This window comes from Zootoca vivipara, chromosome 8 (genome assembly GCF_965207765.1).
Source record: "Zootoca vivipara chromosome 8, rZooViv2.hap1.1, whole genome shotgun sequence".
Classification (NCBI taxonomy): domain Eukaryota; kingdom Metazoa; phylum Chordata; class Lepidosauria; order Squamata; family Lacertidae; genus Zootoca; species Zootoca vivipara.
This window is the reverse complement of record NC_142591.1, coordinates 26,027,652-26,049,892: the sequence shown is the minus strand read 5'-3', so window position 1 is coordinate 26,049,892 and position 22,241 is coordinate 26,027,652. Positions and strand designations below refer to the sequence as shown.

Here is a 22,241-nt window from a genome sequence, read left to right as displayed (position 1 = left end):
TACTGAGAAAGCCCTGTGGCTGGTTCCCTGTAACCTCACTTCTCACAGTGAAGGCCCTCGGAGCTGGACTTCGGTGTCCAGGCTGGAATGTGTCTTGGATTGCAGAACTGACAGAAATAGACTGGTAGCATTTGTTATTGTGATCTTGGGCACTTCTGGTGATTTTTATTATTATTATTATTATTTGTAAAGGTGTGTGCATAAAAGTGCAGAAACACCAACATGCATGCTGAAAATGGGAGAAGGAAGTGGAAGGTGTGAGAGGAGCGACTATGGGAAAGGGAAGACAAACACAGCATGGATACAACTGGAGAGTATGGCAAGTGGCAAGAATAGCAACGAAGATCCATGATGGGGGGAAATGGAAACTATGGAAGCTAATCAGATACACAGCTAATCAGATACATTGGATCTGAACAACCCTTTTGTGGGATAAAGCCCCCACGTGGAAACTTCCTATGATATGTCATTGTTTTTTGAGCAAACAAACCAGCCAAAGTGTTCCATTTTAAGGGAAGCACATGCTGCCCGCTGCAAATTAAAACAATGCATTCACATCCATGTGTACACACACCTCATTCGCTTTAGCTGGACCATGCCATGGCTCGTCTTTCTCTGGTGGCCTCACTTTTAATGCACCCCATTTGGTTTCAGCGAACAATGTTCTCATCTACTGGAGGGGCAGTAAAAAGCTTTAAACAGTTGCGCGGGGCTTTTAATGGTAAATTTGTTTTGACAGAGCTGTTTTGCAAGGGCCTGGGCCATCCCGAAGTGATGGTGGCTGACAGTGCTTTGCTGTTCTCAGAGCAAAGGAACATGTGGAAGGAATTGTTCTTTTACATTTCACAGCTTGTTATTTCCTGCGCAGGGCAACCTTTGACCTCTCCGAGAGATTCTGACACCCATAAGGGAAGTATTCCCACTGTTGAAAAGGAAGTGGGAAAGCAGTTTAATGCTGCAGAAGGTTGGGAACAGTGCGTGTCAAAAGAAACTCGGACGAAAAGAAAGGACCAGCTCTTGAAATGTTTCCAGCAGGTCAGAGCTTTTATCGCTCCGGATAATTTGCTAACACTTTGAAAATAGATTTGCTTTGCATATGTCTTTCGATTACGAAAACACACATCTCTCCCCCCCCCAAATGATATCGTCTGTCAATTATTTCACTAGGCAGGCGAAGCCACGGACAAGTTTAAATCAAATGTGAAGGATCAAACAGAGCCCTGCAGAAAAGGTACAGAAAGGCCATGCCGCTCTCTCTCTCTCTCTCTCTCTCTCTCTCTGTGTGTGTGTGTGTGTGTGTGTGTGTCTAGGCTCAATGTGTTTGCAATTACAAGGTGTGTGTGGAGTGTACTGACAACATCAGATTAGAGGTGGTGTTTCTATGACATTTTTACACCCCTTTGCATTTTATTTGCCGGTTTATATTTGCAGATCATGATGTCTCCCGCTCTCTCCTTTCTCTCTTTACACCAGTATTATTAGCAGCATCTCTTTGCTCGAAGAGGTCTCTCTCCTTCCCCAAATGGCTTGCCTTCTTCATGATCTGAAAATCATTTTGCAGCTCAGATGAACAGAATAAACTCTCATCTTCCAGCAGCCACCGGAAAATACTTTTTTAAAACTATTGTACTGTTTCTGTGTGTGTGGATTAGAACACAAATTTGCAGATTATGCCACCTAATCCATAATAAACTGAGCCATGCCTTTAGGCCTGTCCTGTACTTAGGAGGAGTGGTCCAAGGGCTTCCTTCTGCTAACCTTTTACAGCTGCTTAGAGCAGCTAATACTTCCTCTGTGGCTTTTAAAAAATATGCTCCCAGGAAGTGACACTCCACATTATGATGTATGGTTACTTCCATGGAGCATTTTTTTTATTAAAAAGTTTCTTTTAATTGTGCGACCATGGTGGATTTACTAGCTATTCCAAGCAGCTGTAAAATGTTGAAAGAAAGAAAGAAAGAAAGAAAGAGGCACAACTCAGACCGCCTTGTGATTTTTTGGGGGGGAAGTGAGTGAGGGAGGGAAATGAGGGTAAAACCCAGTGGATTTTTGAGGACCCCCCTCCCAAAAAAACCCCCATTCACCCACAAATGGAACAAGACAGAGCTGGTTTTATGCACATACGTGAAATTAGCATGGGACTGAAATACAGTGGTACCTCTACTTACGAATAACTCTACTTACGAATGTTTCTACTTACGAATGGAGCTCCGTCCGCCATCTTGGATGCGGTTTAGATAGGATTTTTTTCTACTTACGAATTTTTAGATAGGATTTTTTCTACTTATGATTTTTTTGCTCCCAATGCATTCCTATGGGATTCGACTTACAATTTTTTTCTACTTGCAAATGTGCGTTTGGAACGCATTAAATTCGTAAGTAGAGGTACCACTGTAGGTTGACAACTGATCCACTCCGTACTCCAGTGAGCCACCAGACATGGCTTGTGGACTTCATTCAGGACGTTGGGCCACATTGCTGGTTCTGGAATGGATCTCATGTTCAAAGGGAGCTAAGAGGGGAGTGTGAAGCTTGTATCAGCTGGAAAGGCCCTAGGAGAAATGACATTTATGCTCACTAGCTGACTTATGAAGCAATTGCTGTGGAAATGCAGCAGGCTTTTCCTTATTCCACTTCCCATTCTATACAACTTCAAGGGGGCTATGGCTTCCAGCATGCAGCATGCTTCTTTGTCTCTGCTGTATATATAGGATGTAAACGTAATTACTTGATAAAACGCCAGAAGCTGGCCCTATCAATAATTCCTTATAGGCAGTGTTTCAAAGGGGTCAGTGACATTTGCTGAAATAAAGGAGTTTGTGTCCTCCATTTCCCCATGCCTAGATAGATTGTGCATGGGTAGGGTCTTGGGTTCGGGCAGATAATATCATTTTACTTATGTCACAAAAGAAATTGGTGTCTTGTCATTTCAGTTGCTCTAGCCTGTTTCCTAGAAACTGTTCTCTAATAAGAGCCTGGAGTACACATCACATAACAAGATCCCCACCACAGGAAACAACAACAGAAGCAGCAGCAACAATTATTGTTATTATTTTAAAGTGTGTGTGTGTGTCACCTTGAGCTCCTAGGCGAATTGCAACATACAAAATAGGAAATACAATAAAAACAATCCATAAACAAAATTACATAAGAACACCAGTGGTTCGGCTGGTGCCTTCATTATATATTTTTAGGCGCCAGGCGAAAAAGTCCTTCAACCAGGCCTTTGGCTGATTAATATTCTACAGCCTTTTAAATGTGTCTGTGGGAAGGAGGGGGGCGTACTGCTTTGCTGTTTCGTTTTACTTAGTGAATTCCATGCAACATAGGCCACTTTTGCCTCCAGGGACAATGGTGGATGTAGCTCCAGACGTGATCCTCCCGGGTGAGTGCAACCCTCTCTAGATCCAATCTGGACCAAGGAACCATCTACAAACAGCATCTTCATCTTGTTTGGCCTCAGCTTGTTGGCACTCAACCAGTCCATTTCTGTAGACAGGCACCTGGCTTAGAACATCCACCACTGTATCTGATGAAGAAGAAAAAGGGAGAAATAGAGTTGTGTGTCATCCACATATTGATGACAGCATGCTTCAAACTCCAGATGTCCCCACTCAGCATGTTCTTGGGGATATTAAATAGGATGGAGAATAAGATTGTCCTCATGGAACCCCAAGGGGCCAAACACAAATCCCCCAGCACCATATTCTGGGGCCAACTGTTCAGGTAAGAATGGAGCCACCACAAAGCAGTCTCCCAACTCCCAACTTGGATAGCTGTTCCAGAAGGATACCATGGGTCAATTGTATCAAAAGACACTGAGATGTCCAGGAGAACCAATAAAGCGTCCCTCCCTTGTCTCCCATCATAGCTCAAGATGAAGTCCCTTAGCTGCATTCTGGAATGGTACAGTCCTCAGAGGACTGTACCATGCCCTTTTACCTGATAATCTGAAATCTGCCTTTAATCTTGTAAAATCTGTGGGTTTAAGAAAATGCAGGAGGCCAAAGAATGTAATGATTTTGGAGCTGACTTACTAAAATGATTACAGCAAAGTGGCAATGTTGGATCTCCCCTCCCCCCCCATTGTTTTTCTAAGAAAGCAGAAATATTTATGTTTGGGTATGGTTTATAATTGTCCCTAGACTTGTCAGTGGGGTTTTCATTTTAATTACAATTTCTAGTGCAGCTGTTCTACTCCTTCCATCATCTCATAGTTGATAGGGCATCTAATTAGCACTTTATAGCATTTTGCGGTCAATTATAAAATGTTATAAAAAAGAGAGAATGCAGTTTAGCAGAGATGAAATGTGCAATTCTCATTTTTTTCATGGGGCTAATTTGCTGAGTAGTAGTGTGTATATGAGAGGGAATTTTTACATAGAATTTTATAAGCCACATTTCCTCTCTAGCAACTATGAAAAACTCCTATGATAAAAAAAAAGTAGTCTGGAGCCGTTAGATGTCTTTCTGATTGCTGGCCCTATTAAAATCTTCTTAAAGTAATAGATAGGTTTAATTCCTCAAGCCAAAGAAAAATTATAGCATCTTAAGTATTTTCCACATTTATTATACTGATGTGCCTGTAGAAAGAACAGAAAGAAAAATCCAAGAAAGAAGCAAAATCTCTTGTATTGCAAGTTTTAAATGTACGAAGCTAAGGTTTACTTAATTAGAACCTCCAGGCAATAAAGGAAGCCTTTTTTAAATTCTGTGAATCTTAATATGCTAAATAATGCAAAGCTTCAACTCTTCAAGCATGAGACACACATCTGGCCGCTTAACATTTAAATTACGTGGGGAGGGGGAGGGGAAGAGAAATCCCTTCCACTTCTGAGGTAATTTTCTTGAAGAAAAGAATGGGAAATGTATTACAACAAAATTTAATTTCATTTCAGATTTTCATTGTGTTTAATTGCACAGCATTTTTTTTAGAGCATCTCTTTTTTATTTATGACACATTTTCTTTTCTCCTCCTGTAATTTTTTTATTGATCTTTAATTTAAGCAGCTCCTCACAGTTTATGGCTGCTGAAGAAGTACATTGTGTTTTACCAGGAAATCTATCTAGAGATAAAAGTAATGAGCTCAGTGATACAGAAAATAAAGGGAAGAATACAAGCTCAAAAAAGCCTCCACCAACCAAAGCACAACCGCCCACAGGAAAATCGTTCAGCAACAGTATATTCAATTTGTTTCCCTCTCCAACGTCTCACTCAGGCATACCAATCCTTCCTTTCCCCCTTTCCCCTTCATCTCCAGGCTCTCTGTATTTTGTGGGAACTCATATGAGAAATTTAGGTATACTCAATGAATACGGATTAAACCACCCTATCAAGCTGGTGCCACAAATACATATTTTTTTTATTAAAAAAATGTATTTGTGGTTGGGAAGGTGATGGAGAAACCCATTGAACAAATGATTAACAGGAAGATGTACAACAACCACTGCAAAACAAATCAGGATGAATTCAGGATCAATGCTGGTTGTCATATAACGTCCCTGCAAACAAATGAGAATGAATGTTCAGTAAAGACCATAGCCCAACCCTCACGTAAGCATTGTGCAAGCAAATCAGATTATTTATTTATTGCATTTATACCCCACCTTTTCCTCAAAAGAGCTCAAGGTGGCATACATGGAGTGGCTGGGGCAACAAATATTATTTTTGTCCTCCTCAGTGAATCCCCACAGCTACACTGTGAGGTAGGTTAGACTGAAAGACAGTAACTGGCCAAAGGTCACCCAATGAGCTTCATGTCAAGTGGAGATTTGAACCCTGGTTTCCCAGGTCCTAGTCCAACATGCTAACCAGTACACCACACTGGCTCAATAAATAGGTCATCTGGAAGAGTTTCCCCTCTCCCTCCCTCCCTCTGTTCTGTTGCTAGAGAGGCAGAAGCACACAACAATGGTTACTAACCATGGAAGCTATGTTCTACCTCACTGTCCGAGACATTATGCCATTGGCCTGATCCAGCAGACTGGTCTTAGGTTCTTAAGTTCTCTAACACCTAGCTTTTTAATTAATATTTTACAGACTGACCTAATTTCCTTTGAAGAAGGAAGAAAGTGTTATAAAATGGTGGCACAACAGCACAGGTGGTGAAGGGCTTTCCCTCCTGTCAGTTGCCTCCGCCACCAGTGTAGTCCGGCAATGGTTTCTCAGCTTCTAAAACAGAAAAAATAAAGCGGGGGGAAGGAAACTCTCAAACAAAAAGGCCCCTTTTCCGGGTTCTGACCTGTAGGTTTGCCTTTAAGAACTTGGGAGCCTCTTTTAGAAATCCTTATTGAAGTAACCCGGCGGTGAACAGTAATGGTGGGTGACTACTAGGCCTTTTCTGTTGTGTGGTCTCAGTTATGGAAAACTCTCCTCAAGGAAGCTTGCCCACCCAAGACATTTCACTACCTAAGGCAAAGCAGTAACTGGCACCCCCCCCTTTAAAATCAAGGTGTTAGTACCTGTTACCCATCCAGTAATTCTGTCACCTGAGGCAATAAATCAATAAATATGACACAATGGAAATATGGCAATAATAGACTAAATGACTAACAATTGACTGTCCTTTCACGATACCCATGATACTTAGATGTGCACTCAGAGCTGCTTATGATGTGCACTGAAAGGTTCTGCCCAGCGCTGGATTTGGAGCCCCAAAAATTAAAAAAAGAAAGAAAGACTGGATATACATGAAAAAAAATCATTTTAAGTTTGAGTTTAATAATTATTTCACTCTTTAATATACTCCTTAATTGTATTTCACTATTAATGTACTTCTTAATTGTATTTCAGTTCAACAATTACTTTGATAAAATACATATTTTGTTATGTGCAAATGACTTTACATACCTATTAGATCCATAAATTACCATATAGCATATATATTCAACACAAAAAACAGTGACAATTTGTTGCTGACAAAGGACAGGTAGACATATAAAGGGTCAAATTACCTTCAGTAGCTTAGGGCCTCATCAAACCTAAATCTGGCCCTGCATCTGCCCTGGGTTCGGTGGGCCTACACAGCCTACACAGCCTCACCGTTCCCCTCATGTGTACTTTGAATGCATCAGAGGGGAGTTATCTGAGTTCTACTTATTCATCATCAGCAATGTCATGGACACCAGAAACAAAACAGAAGAGAAACAAAACAGAACAGACACATGAATTTTACTACTGAAATTTGGGTCCCTTGCTAACCCTATGCCTTTGAAAAAGCATCTCATGCAACAGTTGGTTAAGTGCTGCATGTTTCTTTCCAAAACAAACAAGCACATAATTTTGATGGGTTTAATACCTGAATCTCTTTTCTTGCATTTGTTCCAGCTCATGGACATTGGCGATGGTAGGCTGCTGTGCCTGTTCGTATTTTTGTTGTTGTTGTTGTTACTTGTTTCAGTTTGTGAACATTATAAGCAAGTTCTTGAGATATACAGCAAAACAGGCAGCATACTTGAGGCTGAAGATATAAATCTTAAATTATTTAAAATTTAAAATTTACTAATGGAAACAAGTATATTTTCAGTCATTTGAATTACATATTTCTTGTGCTTTCTCTGCTTAGGAAATGAGCCATATCCAATCAACTCTGGTTCATCTGATAAGAATTGTGATCTGGTCCCAGTGAAGGAAGCTCATGGTATATATAGCAAGGTAAGGATATCTCTATCATATCTATCTATCTATCTATCTATCTATCTATCTATCTATCTATCTATCATCTATCATCTATCATCTATCATCTATCATCTATCTATCATCTCCAATTGCCTTATGAATTGCAGTTATTTCAAAAGGCACCCTTGGCTTTCAGTGGAGGTCTTTTTGCGCATCTGGAGGAAAACTGCTGACATTTTGTGAACCCAGCAATGCCAGTAAAACTTTTTTATGGCTCAGAACACACCTTTTCCCCGCTCTGCCAAAGACTTTGGCTAAATAAATCCCTTAACAGCTCACCAATACCTGCCAATCTTTGAAGTGGTAATTAGCTGGTTATTTTCTTTGCTGAACTTTTACGGTTTATTGGGTATTCTCACTTCTGTTTCTACCTGCTCCCTTCAAAAGGGTGTTTGGGTTTTAGAGTCCATCATACGATGACAGTGAAACTGAGCAATTCTCTTCTGGAAAAGGACCAACCCATCAAAAACCATTTTTAAATTCTTGTACTTTTTGCATTCTTTTTGCATCCCCCCCCCCAAAAAAAAATCTCTCTGGAATTTCATCACTAGACAAATACTTATAGGCATGGTTTTCCTCCTCCTCCTCCTCCTCCTCCTCCTCCTCCTCCTCCTCCTCCTCCTCCTCCTCCTCCTCTTTGGCAATCACTCATAGTCAAGTAAGATTGGCTTCCATAAAAGCCTCTCCCCTTTAAGGGTATTCCGTTAAATGAATCCGGTGGTCGTGGTTCCTGTCCGATGCCCAGGTGGTGGCTAGGACCGTGGCTCAACCCCCGGTGACTCTAGGGGAAAGCTTCCAGTTGATTTGCATCAACAAGCTCCCCCTACAGGTTGTTAACCCTTGTGTGACTCCCGACAGAGCGGGCAGGAGTCAAGTATAGTCTGTTCAATCCAATGCCTAAGCCAATACCACTCACATTCTGTAACCAATAAAGTTGTGACCTTTTTTTTAGCCCATTAACCTAAATACTTGCGTCCATGTGTCTTATTTTATCTCCAAGCGGGGGTGGGGCCTCGACTCACAACATGGTCTTAACAATGAGTCCGTACGTGACCGTGGAGGCCAATTCTGGATCTACACGTCCTTCCATGGTGGGGACATAGGTTTCCGGGTGGGAGTTGATCACGGTGAGCGTTTGCAAATGTGCCTTCCTCTTAGCTCATTTCTCCTTTTCGCCCTGAGTTCATGCTTCTTAAAAGTCTGTAGGCATGGTACCAAACACCTAATATTTAATATGCTACTAGATCAAACACAAGGTGCTAGGGATGACCTGTGAAGTCCTATGAAGCTCAGGAAGTTAATATTTGAAGGGCTAACTTCATAAGAACATAAGACTGTTCTGCTGGATCAAGTCAATGGCCCATTTTGTCCAACATCTTGTTCTCACAATGGCCAACCAGATGCCTATGAGAACCTGATAAGAACGCCCCCTTCTTCTCTATTAGGGAAGTTCATCCAATACAACTCTCAAACCAACCCACTGCTTGTATGAGCAATAAATCCATTATTTATGATAATGCAGTATGGTTTCATGAAGCGAAATAGTTCCAGAGCAATAGTAGTAAGTGGATGTATACTACATTATTTTTCTTTTGTTAGCTGCTCCAGGAATATGATTGAAGGGTGGTATAAACTTAAAATGAATTAATAAGTTGGTCTAAGTTAACTAATTAAATTTGGATTGTTTATATTGGCATTTGTTAGGTACCTCAAGCATTTGGAGGGAAAGCTTCATAAATAAGTATGCACATAGCTAAGCAGTTAAGTGGTGTTTATTTCAATGGGGTTTAAGTGCACCTCATTTTTTTCTCTGAGTCATGTCCACTGTACTTTTAAAACAAAACCCAGAAAACAAAAGTACCCTTGCTGGAGGAAAATGTAAGAAGTTACATTTGGAGAAGGAGAGATGTTCAGAGCCTTCTAAGGGACTTCCATGCCTCAGCCTAATTACTGCTATTTTTGTTCTTCTGATGTTTTGTTGGCCTAAAGAGCAATGCAGTGACATCTTATTTGATGTTGTTCAGAGCATTGCGCTGTGTGTAATTAAGTTATTAACGTATTGTTATTAAAGGGCACAAAGTGCTTATGCCCATGCGATCATTGTGAGAAAGTAAAAGCTTCCTGGAGCCACACCTTCATGCCTTTGACATAAGATCTGGTTCTGAGTCATGTGCATGATCAAACACAACCCAGTGAAGTTCACGTATAATCTGTTTTAATGCCTTTTTGCTTTGCATCTTCAACGTTATAATTCTGACTCATAGGTTTGCAGAGAGTGTGTCAACGCTTTGCACAGGCAACTCGTTTTGAAATCTCAGACTTCTTGCAGACCTGCATGTGCAACACTATGCTGCGTTCAGATGACTTTGCCGAAACCCCTGATTGCCGCAGGCTCACACACTCCCTCCCATAGGCACCAACTCCCTGGGGCCCTGGGGCCCTGGATGCCTGAGCACCCACAAAATTCCCCATTAAGGGGCCGGGCACCCACAAAATTTCAGTGCTAGGGCCATGCACTCTGCATGGCACCCACGACCCCGGTCACCCACGGTTGCGATACCAAGTTGGCACTCCTGTGCCCTCTTCCCCTTCCCTCTTCCTCTGCATACTGTTTTCCTTGTATGTGGATGATATCCCTTTCAAGAGGCAAAAAGGGGCAGTAGTAACTGGGAACACCTAAAACAGGAGGAGTGAGGCTAGAAAACCAAGAGTACCTCACAGAGGGTACCACTTTCCTATTTAAATACCGCCCAGCAGTGGTACGTCCAGCATGGGTGTAGCCAGGACTTTTTTGGGGGGGGGACTTTTTTGGGGGGGAGAACTGATGTGATTGGTCAGTTAAGTATTTCTATGGTTCTACTTGATCTAAAGGGGGGCAGCTGTCCCCCGTTAGCTATGCCCATGGTAGGTTGCGGTGGTAGGGGAGCAGAGGCCCTGGTTTACTCCAAGTTGTGACAATGCTGTGCTTGTTAGGGCAGAGATGGGGTGAGTTGGGATGGCGGCAGCCCCACAGGTGCACCTGCAGGGTCACCGCTGCCTAACCAAAGCTCCCCTGGCCTCACTTCTGCCTCACCCCAACCACATGGCAGCAAATGAGAGAACATTGACTGCCTCCACTCCCTGCTCCCAAATGAGCCGCCACTGTTGTCTAGAACCAATCCCCAAACATTGCTGGACTACAACTCCAAGCAACCCTGAGCATTGCCCAGGCTGGCTGGGGGATGATGGGCTTGCAGTTCAAGAATATTAAGACATTATTAACCAACTCCAGGGTTGCAGGTGGTTGCACTGTGGCCTAGACCAATGCCTATTTTTCTCTGTAATTATGTTATATGCCAATCATTTTGCAGAGAAAAATCAAGTTTCATCACTGTGCAAGGCCACTTTGTATCACATCTGCTCTAAAGATATATTGCCCGGGCTGAACATTTAGGGTTTTATTCCCCATTTCTTAAGCAATCCTTGCACCAAGTGACGAATTGGGTGCACTTACAAAGACAAAGAAGCAAGTGTGTGAGTGAATGCTAATCCAAATTCCTTTGCTATTTGTGTGTTAAAACCATGGTGCTGCACTGCAGAGTTCGCTAGATTATTTCAAATCTATAGAGTAGTTCCCCAACAAGGCCATTCAAACAAGAGTTGTAAAATCTCTAGTGCATTGTTGTGGCCACTTAATCTCCCTTATTTATGACTGTTATTTTTAGATGAACCAGAATGATCCGAGCAACGTGTGTGGCCAAGGAAGTCCTGGGACTGGACTAGACGAACCAGCTTTCCGTGTAACATCTTATCTGGAGGAGTTAGAGAAACACAGATTCTCCGTATGGTGAGCAAACTGATTTTTTCAGTTTGTTTTTGGTTTACTCCTGTAGAACTATGCAAAACACGTCGTTGTTTTTCTCTTTAGGTCAGGGTGGGACGGGGGGAATAGAAGCAAAACTATCTAAGGTAACATGACAGTTGAAATAAGTGGTGGTTTAGTACCGGGACTGTTCATTATTTCTGGAATCAGAAAATACATTTCATTTCTTCTGTTGCTGGAAGTGATGCCGTTTGAACCAGCCATAAAAATGAGTTCCTGGCCATTTGTGGTTATTAAAGACCCCCTGGGCATTTCTTTTTAAAAGAGTAGCTGCACAAGTAGCTGCTCTAACCACAAGATTCTTGCCAAATCCTTATTTTATATTCTGCCAGCCTCAGTATTTTCCCTGGAGTTTTCAGTTAGACAAAACATGCTGCCTCCTCTCTCTCTCTCTCTCTCTCTCTCTCTCTCTCTCTCTCTCTCTCTCTCTCTCTCCCTCCTTCCCTCCCTCTTTCCTCCTGGCCTTGGAGTGGCTGCTTCACCTTATGAGAAGCATCTTACAAGAACTCCTAATCTCTTCAAAGCTAACAATTTGTGCAGAAACATTTCCTAGACACTTATTTTTTCAAAGAGAGAGAGAGTGAAAGAGAGGAAAGGACCACTATGAGTACGTGATGACATGTCCTGCATAATAAGGCATGCATATCTTATTTCCCCAACCCAAATCCATGTTGCAAATTTCAAAACAGAAGCGACTGAAGTGGCAAAATGCTGCCAGCCCCCTTTTCTGCCTGATTTATTAGACATGAGGTACATGCCCGCCTTGGCAGTTAGGATTTCAAACAATCCCCACTGGCCCCATGTGGAGCACTTAAGAGCACAATTAAGGCTATTGCTTTCGGAATCTGATTATGAAATGATGAGCGGGCAGGAAGAAGTTTAATAAGGAAGTAGGAGTGGGCGAATCTGTCAATTCCTGTTTCTCATTTTGTTCCAATCTTAAATTCAGTTCTCCACATTTCTACATCATTATTTGCAAAAAAATATTAATTTAAAAAGATCCCCGTGAAAATTTGGCAGCATTTTAGTGCAAATTTATCCTGATACACACAATCCCTAATATTTACAAATCCGTTTCCCCTGATAGAATGCATTTTTGTACACATGACTTGCCTGGAAAACTGCATTGCAAAATTCGGTGTGAATGTCAAAGGATGGCTTTGTTTCAGTTTGCGTATTGAAAGTGCTAATTATGTACATTCACCTTTAGATTTGAATGGAATCAAATCTCTGTTCCATCCCCTATGAGAAGGATTGATCTTTGCAAATAATATTTGTTTGATAATCAAATATTATTATTTCTTATTTATGCGATTCACCCTGCCCTGCCCAGCTCTACCCCTCTCTTACTTGCTCTACCCTAAATCCCACTGCTTGCCTATTGACTACTGGCCTACCTTAGATTCACCAGCTGCCAGGAAGGTTGCTATCAAATCAAAAATTGGGAACTATAGTCAGTGGCCCACCCATACCATGCCCCAGCAGAGTGGCTTGTTGAATTGTCACTCAGAGCTGTTGCTTGTGGAGCAGGAAGTTTCCAGTTCTATCCCTAGCAGAAAAGCAGGGACTAGTGGCTTTGTGGGGAGGGAATGATAGCTTAGTGACAGAGCAGTACTGCATGTGTCACATGTGGAAAGCCCAGGTTTGGTCCCTGGCATCTCCAGTTACCAAAAGTTTGGGCAGCATGTGATAGCCAAATGCTTCTCTGTCAAAGACCCTGGGGAGCTACTGAGAGTAGATAATGATGGGTTATATCAGGGTTTCTCAAACTTGGCTTTCCAGCTTTTTTTTGGACTACAACTCCAATCATCCCTAGCTAGCAGGACCAGTGGTCAGGGATGATGGAATTGTAGTGCAATAAGAGCTGGAGACCCAAGTTTGGGAAACGCTGGGCTATATGGACAAACAACCCTGTATAAGGCAGTTTCCTATGCACCCCATCCCTTAAAGGCTCATATCTAACATCCCTGTACCCTAGAGGCAGAGGCTTACCAAATCGGTGTGTTGCCGCACAAAAATTCTACACAATCAACAAAGGGCTGTCTATTATTTGTCTTCTTCATTTCTCTGCTCCCTCACTGTCTCCCCAACTTGTCTCTGAAGGGTTGCTCCCTTTCTCTGATCCCAGACCTTCCTCTACTAGTTCTTTAACAATATATTATGTTAGATGATTAGAGACAAAAATAAAAATAAAAAATAATGGGGCTCTAGGTCTAGGAGCTTTTTAGGTTTCCATAAACATCAGAGTTTTAGATACTCTGAGATGCAATCTGAGCAATTTCCTTGATCTTTTACTGGAGCTGGTAAATCATTTATTGGGGTAGCCTTTTTACAAAATCCTGCTTTAAAAAAACAAACCCCATAAAGTCTATTTATCATAAAATGCTGTACTACCAGCCATCTTCAAAGTGATACATGTACTGCATTAATTATCAGCTTACAATGCCTTGAAAATGGTTTGGGCTTTTTCAGTATCCTGGCGCCCCACTATCTTTGCCTTGTAAAAAAATAAAATTGAAAATAACATAAAATTGGAATACAGGAGCCAAGAAGTGTGTATTTTAAGACAGGGTTTTCCTGAAACTCTTTTTTTTTTTGAAGTGATTGCAAAAACTACTACTCTTATCACTGCCAATATTTGTCTCCATAAAGCTATAATTCATAGCATACTTCAATAATATGTGAATCCCTAAGTGGACAGGCCTTTATAATCTTTATAAAATGAGTCTGCAAACCCCAAAGGACATACAGAGCCCAATCTATTGCTCACTTACTTCAGAGGCACTAAGACATTGAGCTGGATCTGAAGATGGGCTCAGTGGAGTTCAGGGCCGGCACAACCATGAGGTAGATGAAGCAACCACCTCGGGTGGCAGGAACAGGGGCAGCAGATTCCAGTGTATATATTTACTCCCCCCTTGTTCCTGGTGTCATTCTTCCCACCCCTTTTTGTCCCTAATGGTGAAGAGGGCCACCATTTTGTGGTTTGCCTTAGGTACCAAAATGTATTGGGCTGCCCCTGGGGAGTTCCACTCGCAGGGAAGAAGAGGGCGGGGTGATATATTTTTTATTTTTTGCCAATTCTGCCTTCCCTCTGCAGCCCCCTGAAAAAGTGCACCAGATGACTGAGGAATTTTCCAGAACAGGGCAGGAGGTGGCTGTGGACAGTGGTGGAGGAAGGGGGTGCAGGGGATGCGGGCCGTCGCGGGTGTCATCACTGAGGGGGTGTGTGACAAAATGACAAAAATATGAGTTTAAAAAGATGATAATAAAAAAATTGGCTCACCAAACTTTTTAGTTCAGTCAACAAACAGAACGAAACACAGCTGGCACTAGTCGCCTCACCATGGGGGCCGGCACTTACTGCGGGGCCTGTAGTGTTCCCAAGCCACGTGTCTCTCCTGGGAGTGTTGTGGTGGCTTGGGCACCTGCAGGTTCCGCGCTCCCTGAAATAGCAGCATGAGACTTGCGTCTGCTCTCCGCCTCTCCAGCTGCCCTACAGCTGAGGGGGAGGCGGCAGAGAGGCTCCATGCAGCCCACCCTGCCCCTGGCTGCAGGACGCACGGGCCACACCTGCATAGGTGCCAACTTCCAGACTGAAAAATCTGGGATCGGCAGCTGCACGGAACCAGAAGTAGCACTGCGGCCATTTTGGAACTGGGCAGAGCGACACTGGAAGTTGCTTCTACGCATGCTCTGCCCATTTCCAAAATGGCCACAGTGCCAGAAATCACTTCTGCGCATGTCCAGAGACTCCAGACATGCACAGAAGGAGCCTCCCCGGGCCGGTAAGAATCCGGGGGATTTATGGGGGTTTGTTAAATCTGGGCTGCCAGCGGGAAACGGCTGGAAAAACGAGGGTTTCCCAGGGAATACGGGAGACTTTGCAGCTATGCACACCTGGCACCCGAGCGTCTAGCTACACTGCTGGCTGTGGAGGAGGCTGCAGGGGAGTGGGGAACTGGTGAAAATTGCTGAACTATCCCTATCCTCCAGTGAGGAACCTCTGCTGGGTTCCAGTTCGCTCCGTGAGCAGGAGCCCTTATGCTGATGTAGGAGACAAGAGTCTTCAGTGCCCAGAAAACATTTCATTTGATGACTGCAGAAAACTCTCACCTTCTCTGTTTTTTGCCTAGAAACTCAATTCTTTCCCCATTCTCAATAATACAGTACACAGTATGTTTAAAGAGGTAAAAATACAGTTCAGCTACGATTGCCCCCTATATTTTCCCGGTCGCAATATTTTTCTTGCATTTTGTTCAATTGTGTTTCTCTTGTATGCTGCCTGTGGCCAATGGGAATTGTTAGCTTGGAGCTCCGTAGCAGGTTGTAGTGGCAGCAAAACGTACCTGACCTCCCATCACTGGTGCAAGAGGGCAGGGAGGTCCGCACAGTGCCAATGCATATATGGCACCTCCTATGGGTGCATTTGCACTGTGCCAACCTTGCTGCAGTCATATCCCTCTCCCTCTCCCTCTCCCTCTCCCTCTCCCTCTCCCTCTCCCTCTCCCTCTCCCTCTCCTTCTCAATAAGCCACAGTGACGTGGGTGATGGTTAGCTCTGCCTACTGCTACTGCCACAACCTCCAGGGGGTGCCAGCTTGGGGAGGCTGGATTAGCCATTGTCAGTGACGCAGTTCCATTAAACCATATTGTACTTGGCAGTGTACAAAATCAGTCTTAAAACTGGCACTGAAATCACAGTGTTTAAAAACCATCAGGTTTATTTCCACCTGCTTCCCATAGGGGACACATGAATCTGAGAGCTTGAAGGAAAGCAAGAGTTAATTGTAAGCGCTGCAGTGCCATGGTGACATTGTTTTTAACAAAAACAATAAACTTTCATTTTTTATAACACACAAGTGATTTGACATTGAAATAAATGCAGATGCTTCTTTGCACAGTGTATTCCCTGTTGTGCTTTCTTAAACACCTTCACATATGGTTTGCCTCATTCTTGTGAAACTGCTTGTTGTTTCTGTCATACAAACAGAACAGATTGATTTTACACTGAGTAAGTAGGGAGCAGAATGATTTATCCATTGGAAGCAAATGATTGCCTGCGTGTTCAAAATATTTGAAATTAATCTTGGCTGCTTGAAAAAAATTTTCTTCGGATTCTTCCTGAGATCTATTTTACATTTTATTTAGACTATATGGTGTTTTGTTTTATTCTTTAAAAGGGGGAAAGTTTCAGTGTTTCAGCTTCACTTCTGGTCAAAATGCTACCATTTCTACAGATGTCCGAATCATAGGTAAAACTGCCTGAACAAGAATAAGCAGTCAGATTTTGTTTTGGTTTTGTGTAAATGCCTGTAAAGCATGTCACACTCTTAAAGAACTTTCCCCCTGGCTTCCATACAAAATTCATTCATTTTTTCATTCATTCACCTATAAACAATTCTTCCCTTGCCTTAACTTTGCTTCTCACCTCTATATGCATGTAAACTTTATAGATGATCTCATACACATGATATGTTAAGGTAGTTTGTCAGCAATCTTAGGTTTGTAGGATAGTGATAAGAATGGTGATGATCACTTTTCCCCCTGGCATGCATACCTAAACTTTCTTTTCTGGAAACTGCCTACACAGGACAAGTGCCCTGTTCCCTATCTGCTTTATGAAGCTCTCACGTGTAAAACACATTTTGATAAAAGAGCTTTTTTTAAAGAGAAAAAAGGGTGGAAAATAGTGTTTCCCATTGAAAAATGGCCTTATACCACAACTCCTTTCTGCCCTTTGTTGTTGTTGTTTATTCGTTTAGTCATGTCCGACTCTTTGTGACCCCATGGACCAGAGCACGCCAGGCACTCCTGTCTTCCACTGCCTCCCGCAGTTTGGTCAGACTCATGTTAGTAACCTTGAGAACACTGTCCAATCATCTCATCCTCTGTCGTCCCCTTCTGCTTGTGCCCTCCATCTTTCCCAACATCAGGGTCTTTTCCAGGGAGTCTTCTCTTCTCATGAGGTAGCCAAAGTATTGGAGCCTCAGCTTCAGGATCTGTCCTTCCAGTGAGCACTCAGGGCTGATTTCCTTCAGAATGGATAGGTTTGATCTTCTTGCAGTCCATGGGACTCTCAAGAATCTCCTCCAGCACCATACTTCAAAAGCATCAATTCTTCGGCGATCAGCCTTCTTTATGGTCCAGCTCTCACTTCCATACATCACTACTGGGGAAACCATAGTTTAACTATACGGACCTTTGTCGGCAAGGTGATGTCTCTGCTTCTTAAGATGCTGTCTAGGTTTGTCATTGCTTTTCTTCCATAAATAAATGGGTTTTTTTTTGTTTTTTTTTACACCAGTTAATGAAGATATTCAGGTCTGTTGGAGTATGTTATTCAAACAGAGGTGCCTAAACTAGGTTCATGATGTTATGAACCTGGTTTAGTTTATGAGTTGAGTTTCTGCCATATGAACCTGGTTTATTTGCCTCTGTTTAAATAATATGCCTCAATGTACCTGTAGTGTATATTCTCCTTCTCCCTCTCCTTCTCCCTCTCCCTCTCCCTCTCCCTCTCCCTCTCCTTCAATAAACAAAAAAGGGGGCACCCCCATGTATTCCATTGAAATGAAAGCTCTGAGTAGAGGTGATCTTGGTGAGAACACAATCAAACTCAGCCTGAGTATCTTACCAAGGCAGCTGGGGAGATGAAGATTGAGATGACCAAAATTTATAGAACTGACTGTCTGTAATCCAACATGACACAACAGATAAGGTTTCAGATATCTTGCAACTGGGAGAGATGGAGGGAGAGTGATTCTGCTGTGCAGATGCCATATATATAATTTATATGATGAAAGGACACATGTACCAATCTGGAGTTAAAGGAGATCCACAATTTTCAAATAAACAATAAAGCAGATAAGTGTCATATTTTAGTTGTGGTTCACTTTCATGGCTGAAACTATCGCTTGGGTAGTTTCGCAAGGAAACAAACGAATGGAACTAAGTGCCATAATTATTGTTAATGCTTGTTGCTTTAATATGTAGACAAAGCATACTGGGAAATAATTTGGTACCTAAAACTTTCTGCTATTCATCCCTTTGGTGGCTTCCCCCCCCCCAAATTCAAATTTTAACAAATAAATATATACACTGAGTCAACCTCAAACCACAGTTGAAGTATTGATGAACATGCTCCAGAGTTACCTAGACTCTCATTTCATTTCAGCTATGGACATTCTTATGGGCCATCGCTTTGAGATCCTATGGATTTAAGGGGAGGGTTGTTCCTCAAGTGCATCTATGTGACCATGGAGTAAGGAGCTGTCTTAGAGATGGTAGTGTCTGTCCTTAGGATGCCCCAAATACACAGCCTGTCTTGCCAGTATGACAACAGATCATTTTGTTTACCAAAGCTAGTTCTCTGCAGTTTGTTAATGAATAACTATCCAGATTCAATGACTTCTGGTATCCCTGTAGGTTGACTTCACTCTCAGATCCACCAGTTAGCCACAACTCTCGGTGGTACACAGGATGACCAATGGCAGAGCAAGCCTGTAGGAAGCTGCCGTATACCAAGTCAGAACATTGGTCCACCTAGTGCAGTATAGTCTGTCTACACTGACTGGTGGCAGCTCTCCAGGGTTTCAAGCAGTGTCCTCGCAAAGCCTTACCTGAAGATGCTGGGGATTGAACCTGGGACCTTCATGCAAAGCAGATGCTCTACTACTGAGCTATGGCCCTTCGCCAATTTCCTGAAGTCAGTGGATGGGACTGTAACCATCTTCAGGTGCATGGGGTGGGGTTAGACCTCACAAGTCCCATCCAGGTAAGTGAATCGTTGTAATGAATAAATTGCTGCGTGTCATCCTCAGCTTTTCATCCCCAAATTGGCAACAACTATCTGCTTCAAAGGCCCGCCGAGAGGATGGTTGACATGAAGGTTGTGATGCATTTCATGTGAAACCAAATAAGTGATGCAAATAAACAAAAAGGAACAAGAAAAATCATGTTAAGCCCAACATTTCCCTTTTAAGAGAACTACAAAACAAAAGTGCTGCAAGGAGCTTCTGGCTCTTATTAAGGGGTACAAGATTAAGCTACAGCACTGCAAATATTTGGGGAATATTAATTTGCATGTGAGTCAGAGTTGTAGCTCAGAGTCTATTCATTATGAAGAAATCCCATTTACTGTAATAGGATTATTCCAGAGGATATGCTAGTACCTGTAGAATCATAGAACAACAGAGATGAAAGAGGCTTCAAAGTCATTTATTCCAGCTTGAGGGAGGTTTCTATTAGTACAAACATTCCTATCGGTTCAATATCATCCAGATGTTCTGTAAGGTCCCATTTCACCAGGTTAGTATGAGCTGTAAGAAGAGAGACCATGAGGAGCGTGGGGTTGCACTGCTCAACAGCAGATCACACAGTTTGTATGCAGATGGCTCCTGGCATCTCTATTCAAGAAGAACACAGATAGTAGATTTGGCCAGGCTATCTAGATGAGATCTTGGAGACCTGCTGGGAAGACAGCTAGATGAACCAATGGCTTATTTCAGTATAAGAGAATTTCATATATTCATGAATGCTAGAAGTGCCTCCAGGACAAGTGTCTTAGAATTCAATTCCCATCAACCACCCAGACAATAGCCCAATGGTCAGTTCAAGCAAGCAAGCAAACATTCACATGCTACAATGAAAGGCGAGAAGGTCTGCGGAATCATCAAAGAGAACCCCTTCTTCACCTTAAATATGGCAGTGTGTTGGCATAGGATAGGGATCCATCAAGCTGTGCTCCCCCACCAAACAGCCCCATTTGTGGTGCAGCGGGTCATTGCACCTGCCAGTTAACCGGAAGGTTGGTGGTTCAAGCCCACCCAGGGACAGCTATGGGCAGGATTCCTACATTGCAGGGTGTTGGACCAGAGGATCCCTGGGGTCCCTTTCAGCTCTACCATTCTATGATTACAAGGGATGTGCTTCTGTACATTATCATTAGTATATCTCATACAGCACCATCAGCACTCAGAGCCATCTATATAATCTTGCAGGATCAATAAACACCTTAGGGGTTTCTAGCTTATATTGGTTGTACACCATCAAAAGCTCTAGGGTTTCCTTAGAGGATGATGGACATTTCCTGAGACCAGCTGCTCTGGGCCATGGGTCCTGTGGGCTGGATATGGAACATCCACTTGATCAGAGTTGTGGACCCCCAGGAGAGGAGGGGCTTCACTACAACCCTTAATTGTGTGTCGTGGGTAAAGGGGCAATAATGTATCATGGGGGCAGGGGGATTGGCTCTTGAAGTACAAGTCAACAGATTTCCTTTACATTAGCTACTCATCCCATATGGATATTTCCCCCTCTGCAGAGAGTCTTGCAATTCCTAAATGTGCCCCAAGTTCAACCCATACCTCACTCCTTTCGTCTTTATTTCCAGTTCTGGTCCAAAAGTGATCTTGGAACATCTGACTACTTGGGGTTAGTGGGGAGCAGGGAATGTTTTTTTTTTTGTCTTTGTAGATCTTCCTGAAATGGCTCTGGCAGGCAGAAGAGAAACTGGGAAGAGGGCAAGAGGATAGGCAAATGGATTATACGTACAGGATGTGTTTAAAGGCCTGCTTGTTCAGTTGTGAATAAAACTATACTTTATCTGTCTCTTGATTTAACAGGAAGCCCTGCAAACTGGGAATTTGCAGCAGTTGTTCATGAATGTTACAGAGGTGTGAATTACATTCTCTAGCTGAGCTTTAAAGAGACGAGGGAGCGCACTGGTGTGATTTAGGCAGGCGGTCGGTCAGGGGGCGGGCGGGGGGGGGGGGCTCCTAGTGCTCATTCCTAGATCTTGCCCACTTTTGATTTTTAGTTTTCCACTGAGGTATAATGATTGAAAACACTCTGTGCAGTTTGCTTTTGCAGGATTTAGCTTGGCCGTGTGAGAGACAAAATCCTCTGGTTCAGTCATCCTTGCTTGCAGCATGCCTGAGTGCTGTTTTTTAAAAGTTGTTTTTTCTCTGAGAAACAACCGCTTCCCCCTTTAACTTTTCAATCAAAGTGTAAAAACTAATGTCTCCCTATCAGATATACTGTACATGGTGGAGTATTTTATAGAGCTTTAAATTAGCATCTGATGTTTATCCTAGGCATTGCTTGCCTGTAAAGCCAGTCCCCTTTGAAATTCCCTTGACATTAAGGAAGTGCAAGCACCTTGAGCAGCTATGTATACCATATGAGATGGAGATGGTTCCCTAATTTTATTTGTTTTGTCCCTCCTCTCAAAATGTATACTATCTGAGTGTTCTGTTGTGTTTTGGCACTGTTGGTTTTTTTTTCTGATTGAAGTGCCCAGATTCAAAATCTTCTAATTTGAAGAAGCATACTACCAAATGGCTTAAAAAAACACAAAACCTTTTAATACAGACTAAGGAAATAGGATGTTCGTATTGCAGTAATGACACTGGACAGAAACTAAAAGGAACTAGAAGATAAAGTTGAAGTGTGGACCCTGAGACATTGACCAAGTCCACACATAATGCTAAGCCATGTTTTATTAAACTATGGTTTATTAAACATTATGTGCTAACCTTGCCCAGCAGCTTGACTATAGCTTGTTTACTGCCCTCAAACGATGATCTGAAGCCATGGTTTGTTCAGAGACAGATTTAGAGCAGCACGACTGGTTCTGCTGACCTGACCTGAGCACGAAACCTAGGGGGTGCCTCAGGGCATCACAACTGAGCAGAACAGA

The 22,241-nt window shown here is 42.7% G+C and overlaps 1 protein-coding gene across 1 annotated transcript in view; it reads left to right on the top strand.

The window, feature by feature from the left end:
• The window catches only part of LOC118090247 (uncharacterized), a gene marked incomplete at its 5' end in the record, with an annotated part of 136,561 nt that overhangs the window by 49,684 nt on the left and 64,636 nt on the right, over positions 1-22,241 (top strand). The window contains 4 exons of the mRNA XM_088675166.1: positions 869-1,035; positions 1,168-1,231; positions 7,566-7,654; positions 11,383-11,504. Of these exons, the coding sequence (XP_088531292.1) occupies positions 869-1,035; positions 1,168-1,231; positions 7,566-7,654; positions 11,383-11,504 (442 nt within the window). The remainder of the gene's footprint in view (positions 1-868; positions 1,036-1,167; positions 1,232-7,565; positions 7,655-11,382; positions 11,505-22,241) is intronic.